The sequence below is a fragment of the Gekko japonicus genome, unplaced genomic scaffold (assembly GCF_001447785.1).
Source record: "Gekko japonicus isolate JY-2015 unplaced genomic scaffold, Gekko_japonicus_V1.1 scaffold3366, whole genome shotgun sequence".
NCBI lineage: Eukaryota > Metazoa > Chordata > Lepidosauria > Squamata > Gekkonidae > Gekko > Gekko japonicus.
This window is the reverse complement of record NW_015162578.1, coordinates 70,587-79,589: the sequence shown is the minus strand read 5'-3', so window position 1 is coordinate 79,589 and position 9,003 is coordinate 70,587. Positions and strand designations below refer to the sequence as shown.

The window sequence follows — 9,003 nt, the reverse complement described above, 5'->3', positions numbered from 1 at the left end:
TTGTTGTTTTTTGCCTTTTTCAATGCTGCAGCACATAAACATTGAACTATCCACTAAACCTCCAATATCTTTTCTCCTCTCAGTTTCAGTAAGTTCAGACCTCATTAGCCTATATTTGTACTTGGGATTTTTTGTCCCAATGTGCATCACCTTAAAAATCACCCTAGTAAGAAATCAATAGACAATCTTTTTAATCTCAAGGGAACCCTGCTGCTAACATTAAAACCAAAGGTGGCTGCTAACCACAGCCTAGAAATCCTGACCTACCCACATCCATTACAGGTGTTAACTAGCTTAGGATAACTAGTGAATACTTCTTGTAACTTTCTTGATTAGATTTGACTTTATATAGACACATTTCACCATGTACTTCCTACATTTCGTGGCTTCTTGATCTTGCTGTTTATTTTTTCAAGGCATCCTACATGCATTGTACTGTGGTTAGAGTGTGGGTCAAGGATGCAGGAGACCAGAGTTCTAATCCCCACCCTGCCATGGGAGTTTGCTGGGTGACCTTGGACCAACTACATACTCTCAGCCCGATTTACTTCACAGGGGTGTTTTGAGAATAAAATGGGAGGGGAGGAGAATGGTGTAAGCTACTTTGGGTCAGCATTAAGAAGAACAGTGGAATATAAATGAACTAAGTAAATAAATAGTGGAGATTCACTTATTGCATCTGGAGCAGTGAGCTCTAGTCCATGAAAACTTACTGAGATAAATTTTGAAATAGATTTCAAGCTGCCAACAGACTTTGTCTGACTTTGATATAGTGTTACCCAATGATATCACAAGAAAAAAACAGAGAATAAAATGTAATACAAGTGAATTAGTAGATCATAAAATAGTGTTTTTCATAACCTCACCTAAATGTTCTAGAAACTCTTAGACTCTTTTAAAATGGCTAACACACTTCAGTTGGTAAATGAATAATCTGGGTCTATACTCTAAGTGCTTCCAGATTTCATTTTGTATCAACATATTACCTTATTGATGTTCACCTTGTTTCCATTGTGCAGATAGACAATTACTTGAGAAGTTTTGGAATTGTCCAAGTGAATTTCTTTATATGCTGTTCTCTGGAATTGCAGATCTCAACTATTTAACGTATTTTAAAAAAAGCAGATCTCAATTATTTTTAGGGTCCTTCATTATGACTGCAGAGTTGAAATGGTTCCCAATCAAAACCATACCATCAGCTTAATATCAAACTATTAAAAACATTTTCCAGCTATAGATTTCAAAGCATGAAAACTACTAATATCAATTCAGATCTAAACCCAATCTTAAATAAGAATAATAATACAACTTCACTGAAATTAGAACACTTTTTCTGTCATAGTCTCATATACACACCAGTTTCACTGCATCATCCTATAAGTTCTGAGGAACTTACTAAAGGACCTGATTATACCCCTGGGGGGGGGGAGGGGAATAGCAAGGGAAGTGATTAACATCATACTTTATTCACAGCTAGTGATGCAACCTATGCATACAGAAACTCCATGAACCTTCACAGGAACAAATGTGCATATTCAAAACAACAGGCATTGTGTGTGTGTGTGTGTGTGTGAAACCAAAAAGTTCTGTGTGTGAAAAAAAGTGATTTTAGCCAATCTCCCCACTCCCATGGCTGACCTCATGTCCCTGCCTTCACACCCCCAGCAATATTTCAGGAGATAGTTTGTCACTGCAACACGGATAGGGGCAGAGATGCCCTGCCCTTCACATGGAGATCCTTCTGTCCATGGAAATTTTTATTAGGATCGAAGCTGAAGTCTCTTATGCAATAAAAGTCCCCATCACCCAAACACTGCACATCTCTCATACAATAAAAATAAGAATTAATGTCTATATTTCATACACAGCATTTTTACTTTTTCATTTTTTTCCAGTTACACCTATGATATTTATCCCAGTATTGGACAAACATGTCTGGGGAAATACTCAGATATTCAGATCAAAAAGCAGATATAACCTTTTCCTCATTTAAGTTTTTTTTTTAAAAAAGAATTCAAATTACTGTAGCTGTGATACTTATCTATAGATACATGTTCACAACACAGTCAAAACTAAAGCAAATGACTTGAATTTTTTTATGTCTCTGTTATCTCTCTGTGTGTGTGTTTGCGTGTGTGCATGCGTGTGTGTGCATGCGTGTGCATGTGTGTGTGTGTGTGTGTGAGAGAGAGAGAGAGAGAGAGAAAGTTTTTCCCAGTCTGATAATTTGATTAAATCACTGTTTCATGTATTACTTCATTTTAGATTTTATATGCAAGCTCACTGGGATTTACTGGTACTTGTTTTGAGCAGAAGACTCTTACATTTTTGTTGACTGGTGTTGATTAAAGGATCACTGTAGAAGGAGCTATGTTTCTTTCCTCTGTTATGAAAATACTGGCAGAGATAAGGACTTGTGTATAATTTACCCGGATAACCTCTAAACCTTCTCATTGTTTGATCTACTGGATTGAACAATACATACAGATACACTATTAGATAATGAATTAATTAATGTTGATTATTCTGCTTCTCTGTGGCTGGTAGGCCATAATAAGAATGGGTAGGTGGGGGCAGAATGTTTTCACTTATGGATATTGCCAAGTGTGAAGACTTTTACATGCCTATGTTGCTGGATGCACATGGGCACACAATCGGAACCTATAATTGACAGGAGATAGATGGATTTCACAGGACCACAACTTTATCAAAAACACTAACTTGACTTCACAGAATAAATTTGAAAAATTCCCCTCATTGCATCAGGAAATGTCAGATGAGTGATTTCCTCCACATATGGTGGTCTTGCCCAGTCATTGCATCTTTTTGGAAACAGGTTCACCAAAATATTCTTTTGATTAAGGTGAAAACTTAAATTTCCTTCCTGAGTTTTTTTATGGAATACCAAAAAAAACCCAGTAGAAAATAAAGAGCATAATGAACTAATCTTTATTTTACTTTTTACAGAAAGAAATATGGTTGCTGCCTATTGGAAAAATCCCTTGCCACCCAACATTGATACTCGGTTTAGTCATATTTGGTCTTATTTTGTTATGGCAAAGGTTACAATTGGAACGATGCAACCATACTCTGAAAAAGGTTATAATAATTTTGTGGCAACCTGGTTCTCACTAATGCAATTTTTGTCTGAACAGGATATCATTCCAAACAACCCAATTTACAAAGATATGATTTTCTTCAAGTTTTTGCTTGACTTCCTATTTTCTTTTCTTTGGTGAAGGCTGACTGTTTTGATGTTTTGATTGGTCTATCTGTATTTCAATGGGCTAGTGTGCTGTTCTTCTTGTATGGAATTCATATAATAAATATATATTTTAAAATGTATCTTTTTCAGGATGGGGGAGGGAGCAAGAAAAATGTCAAAAAGTGGTGCATTCCAAGATGATTTGGAGTTTCATGAGTTTATTGTACACCAGTTATGTTCAAGCTGAGTACACTCTAAGTTTCAGGAAAATATATCAGTTTATTGAAAACATTGTTTGATATTTATGTTTTATCTCTGTTAATATACCACATTTTCATGTGATGCTTTTTAAAAAAGGGGTTGGATTCAATGACACATTTCCACAAAATGAGGAGAATTCCACTGCATTGGAGAAAGATTTCTCACTTAGCAAAATAAGTCATTGAATCCAACCGAAATATTAACCACATCATTTGAATTCCAGTACTGTTGCTTCATGTTCACATCTCTGTGTTGTTTCATACGAGCTTTTACCTGTCAAGACGACTTTAGAATATCGTGCAGCTCATAAATATTTCTACCAGTATCACAGTTGAGTGTGTGTGTGTATGTGTGTGTGGGGATACTGCTTGGTACGATTTGGAATTTTTGGAAATTCTAACATCCTTGTCTTGATTAAAAGCAACCAACTGGGTCTTCAGATTGATCACTTCTCAAAAAAAAATCACATATCTAGGCTGGTGCTGAGTCAGTGTCCAAACCTAAAATTGGACGATCATGAGTGTTTGCTATCCTAATATTGCTGGATATAGACATGGGACAGGATCCTTATCTGAGAACTAAATATAAACCCTGAAAATCTGGAATCTGAACTGGGAAAAAAGATAGGGTTCGGATGTTCCTACAAGGATGTAAATCGAGGCTCATAGTATTTAATTCAGATCTAGTCACTGCAGAATAGTGTTGCCAGGTCCCTCTGGGCAGCTGGTGGGAGATGGGGGTGGACTTACTGGGTGTGGGGAGATTCATCCCATGTTTGCCACGTCCTTCTGGGCAGCTAGTGGGAGATGGGGGGTGGGCTTATTGGGAGCAGGGAGCTTCATCCCATGTTTCAACAATGCACCCATATAACTTCCAATGTCACCGGGAAGTGACATAAGCACAACGGGGATGTTGGGGTGATGCTCTGATAGAATTAGCTTCAACCATAGAGTTTTTGTCCAAAACAAGAGCATCGCTCCAACATCCCTGATGTGCCTTATGTCACTTCTGGGTCACTTTGAAAATGCCTAGGCATGTCACTGAAATGTCAGGTGTTCCTACCTTTGGGGGGAGGGTAATTCCCTCCCCTGCCAGCCAGATGTTTGGTAGCAGAGAGCTGGAGCCTGGCAGTCGGGGCAGGGGACCCCCCCCTAGTGGGGGGGGGTCTGGCATCTCTATTGCAGAAGACTCATGGTTCTCACTATGCATGAGAACAAGTACTGTACACTGTTCTTTTTCTGCCTGAAATTGTTTCTTGGGGATATGAAGTACCAAGCAGCTCAGATATCTATTTCCCAGCCTCTTACTTGGAAGTTCCCAGATCGTCCTTAAATCCCAGGAAGGTTGTTTAGGTGTGTGTTCCAAAGTACAATGTTGTAACTGTGAGGTGTACAGTAAGGAATGCATTTTGAAAGCATAGTTAGGGAATCAGCTATATTTTATTTTTGAAGCTATTCTATTTAGAGCATCTCTCAATGCCTCTTTCATCTGTTCATTTCTCAGACTGAAGATGAAAGGGTTTAATAAGGGTGTCAAGATGCCAGAGAAAATGGCTAATGCCTTGTTCATGCTCATGATGTCAGTCTGGGATGGCCTGACATACACAAAAATGGAGATTCCATAGCCCATGGAGACAACAGTGAAGTGAGAGGCACAAGTGGCAAAGGCCTTCTTCCTACCCTGAGCAGAAGGAATCTTGAGAATGGTCGAAATTATGTAAACATAAGAGGTAGCAGTGAATAAAAGGGAACCAAGCAATAGGATTAAAGAACTAATAAAGTCAATCAGTTCAATAAGGCTTATGTCCGTACAGGCAAGATGTAGAAAAGGGGCACTGTCACAGAAGTAATGGTTGATGACATTAGGTCCACAGTAAGGCAGCCTCACCTTCAACACTATTGACAAGAAAATAAACAGGAAACCACCAATCCAAGAGCCAATCACCATCTTGACACAAACAGTCCCAGTCATGAGGGTAGGGTACCTAAGTGGGTAACAGATGGCCAAGTAACGATCAAAGGACATAGCAGCAAATAAGATGAACTCAGTGGAACCCATGAAGAAATAAAAGCATAACTGAGCAAAACAGCCACCCAATGAAATGGTTTTCCTCTTAGTCAAGAAATTGGCCAGCATTTTCGGCACTACACAGGTTGTCATGAATATCTCAATGAAGGACAAATTGCTGAGGAAGAAATACATGGGGGAGTGGAGGCGAGAATCAATGGTGATGAGTAGAATGATGAGAGCATTTCCAAGCACTGTCACTATATACACAAGAAGGAAAACCAGAAAAAGGACAATCTCCAAAGCAGGGTCATATACAAACCCAAGCAAAAGGATTTCAGTGATAGAGGTCATGTTTCCCATTTCCATTTTGTGGCATCTGGAATCTATGGGGAAAATGGAAAGTTATTAAAGGGCAAGTGGGAAAGCTATCAAAACATGCAATCTTAAATATGTTTTCTTTAGACTGGGGTAAATGACTTCTTCACCCAGTTGTAAACTATAGCTGTGGGCATTCATTAAGATCAGGCAAATATGTAAGGGACTGTACTTGTTCTAATATAATATCAATGAATGCTAAGACCTTTAACCCACAGTCTCAAAAATACAATACAACCCCAGTAAGAAAATCCCTTGTTAACTGTGTTGAATAAATGCATTATTTACCTTGGGCTTTTGGTGGAATCCAACGAGCTTTTCTGCTCATGAAAAAGGAAGTAGGGATCCCCTTTTAGTGCACAAACAGACTATGCTGGTGAACACAGGATAAGCATAGACAAAAAGTATATGGGATAGAACTGTAGTAAGAAGAGTCATTGGGATAGATAAGAGTGAAAAAGCTGGCTGGATCCAACCCCCTGTGTTGTTTGGAGTGGGAATGTCTACATATTTCACCATTACCTATTTTTTTGCAAATGAGAGAAGGAAATCAAAGAGAATTCTAGCCAACTGTTCAGCATAATCAACCATAAGAGCCTCTGCTTTTAACTGGTTGGTTCACTGAATGAATTGTTTATGAAAAGAGAATGTTTTGTTGAGAGGAAGAAATTTTCTGTGAGGGAAATTCTATGCCAGTTGATGGAATTAACTGTTGCCACAAAAAGAAACAGGAAACTAGTTTCCCCATAGTACTGTCTGCGTTTTATTTTGCCATAAACTTTCAAAGACTAGAGCCTGCTTCTGCAAATACCTTTATTTATTTATTTATTTATTGTTTTCAATTTATATCCCACCTTGCCAAGGAACATAAGAACATAAGAGAAACCAATGTTGGATCAGGCCAATGGCCCATCTAGTCCAACACTCTATCACACAGTGGCCAAAAATACCAGGTATCCTCATTATGCAGAAATTTATATGTGAGGCATACATTAAAAACTTAAGACCCTAAGAAGAACCCGGCTAGATCAGACTAGTGATCCATCTAGTCTCACACAGTAGCCAACCACTGCCTCTGGAAGGCTAACAGCAGGGCATAGAGGCCGAGACCTTCCCCTGATGTAGCCTCCTGACACTGGGATTCAGTGCTTTAGTGCCTCTGAATGTGGAGGTTCCCCTAAGTCACCATGGCTAGTAGCCACTGATAGACCTGTGCTCCATGTATTCCTTTTGTCTGTCTTGAATCTACTGCCCATCAGCTTTATTGGATATCCTCAAGTTCTAGTATTTTGGGATATGAAAAAATTCTCTTTATCATCAGTCTCCACCCCATGCATAATTTTATGAATCTCTGTCATGTCCCTCTTAATCGTTTCTTATCTAAATGGAGAAGTCCCAGACTCTTAAGCTTTTCCTCATAGAGAAGGTTTTCCAATCCCCTAACCATTTTGGTTGCCGTCTTCTGTACTTTTTTGAGCTCTGCAATGTCCTTTTTGTGACCAGGATTGTACACAGTATTCCAAATGAAGCAACACCACAGATCTATACAGGGGCATTATAATATTACATATTTTATGTTCAATTCTTTTCCTAATAATCCCTTACAAGTTTGCGGTTTTCATTGCTGGAGCACACTGGGTTGACATTTTCATCGAGCTTGCCTTCGTCGGGGAGAGCGGGATAGAAATTGAATAAATAAATAAATATCCATTATGACCCCAAGATTTTTTTTCAGTCTCAGCTAGTCCATACCTTATTAGCCTATACCTGAAATTGGGATTTTTTTGTCCCAATGTGCATCACCTTAAAAATCACCCTAGTCAGAAACCAAAGACCATTATTTTAATCTCCCTGGAAACTCTGCTGCTGACATTAAAACCACCATTCTCAGTCAAAAGAACTTCAAAGGGGTACTCCAGCATAGAATTCTTACTCACTGTATTTGCTAACTATAACATAGAAAACCCACCTACCAATGCTCCCTCTAAACTGTGGAGTCTTGTGAACAAAAATTCAAGTTTGTGAGCTACTGACATTAAAGTTATGAGTGAGCAATTTGGCTACTGCATAAATTAGTTTGCTCTGGAGCCATCCTTCCTGAGCTAAGATAAAAACGTGTGAGCCAGAGGCTTAAAAACTGTGAGCTAGCTCACACTAACTCAGCTTAGAGGGAACACTGCTACCTACCCCCTTCCATTACAGGTGTTAACTAGAACAAAGTTTGAGTCCAGTGGCACTTTTAAAACCAACAAAGTTTTATTCAAGGCATAAACTTTTGTGCGCAGGCACTTTTCTTCAGATACAGTGAAACAAAATTTCCTCAACCCTTTCATATATAAGCGGGGGGTTCATTGCTGGGAAGGGCTAGTTAGAGTCAAGACGCATAAGTAACTGGGCAATTATAGCTGAGATTGGATTAAGGTGGTTGGTAAAATCTGTGATTAGCAGTAAATTAGCATACAAATACAAGAGTGAACAAACAAACGTGAGAACTAAATTTGAGTCCAGTGGCACCTCAAAGACCAACAACCATCAGTTCTGGGTAGAATTAAGAACTGAGAAATTTAGCGTGTGTAGATGCACCCTTCTTCAGAAACATTGAAAAGGATTTCCTCAAATGTTACATAGGTAGGGGGGGATTACTATCCAGGAAGGGCTACTTAGAGTTAAAACGCATAAGTCACTGAGCAATAAATACAGCTAAAATTGGAATAACACATTTGGTAAGACCTATGAATAGCAGCAAATTCGCATACAGATAATAAAAGAGTTAACAACAGATGTGAGAACTATGTTTGAGCCTAGTGACACCTTTACGACCAACAAAGTTTAATTCTGGGTATAAGTGAGAACTGAGTGACTTAGAATGAGTAGTGAGATAAGAACCTGGTATCTCTGTTAAGTCTGGGGGTTCCATTGTCCTGAGTGTTGTAATAATTTGTAATTCATCAACCTCCCATTCCAGTTAGTTTTTGAAATTCTTTGGCAATACAATAGCTGCTTTGAAGTTCCCATTGAGTGCTCTGGGAGGCTGGTATGTTCTCCTACAGGTTTCTCAGTTTTGTGATTCATGATGTCAGATTTGAATCCATTTATCCTTTGGCATAGGGTTTTACCTGTTTGCCATAAGTAAAGAACTGAAGGGCATTGTT

General features: G+C 38.7%; 1 protein-coding gene across 1 annotated transcript; it reads right to left on the bottom strand.

The window, feature by feature from the left end:
• Positions 1 to 4,894: 4,894 nt before the first annotated feature.
• On the bottom strand, positions 4,895 to 5,842 carry LOC107106308 (olfactory receptor 6M1-like). The gene has a single exon (XM_015406438.1). The coding sequence runs from the start codon at positions 5,840 to 5,842 to the stop codon at positions 4,895 to 4,897; it is 948 nt and encodes a 315-aa protein (XP_015261924.1).
• Positions 5,843 to 9,003: the final 3,161 nt, after the last annotated feature.

Bases quoted from the DNA above. Each gene is read 5' to 3' on its own strand.
- LOC107106308 (XM_015406438.1), bottom strand. From the start codon at position 5,842: ATGGAAATGGGAAACATGACCTCTATCACTGAAATCCTTTTGCTTGGG.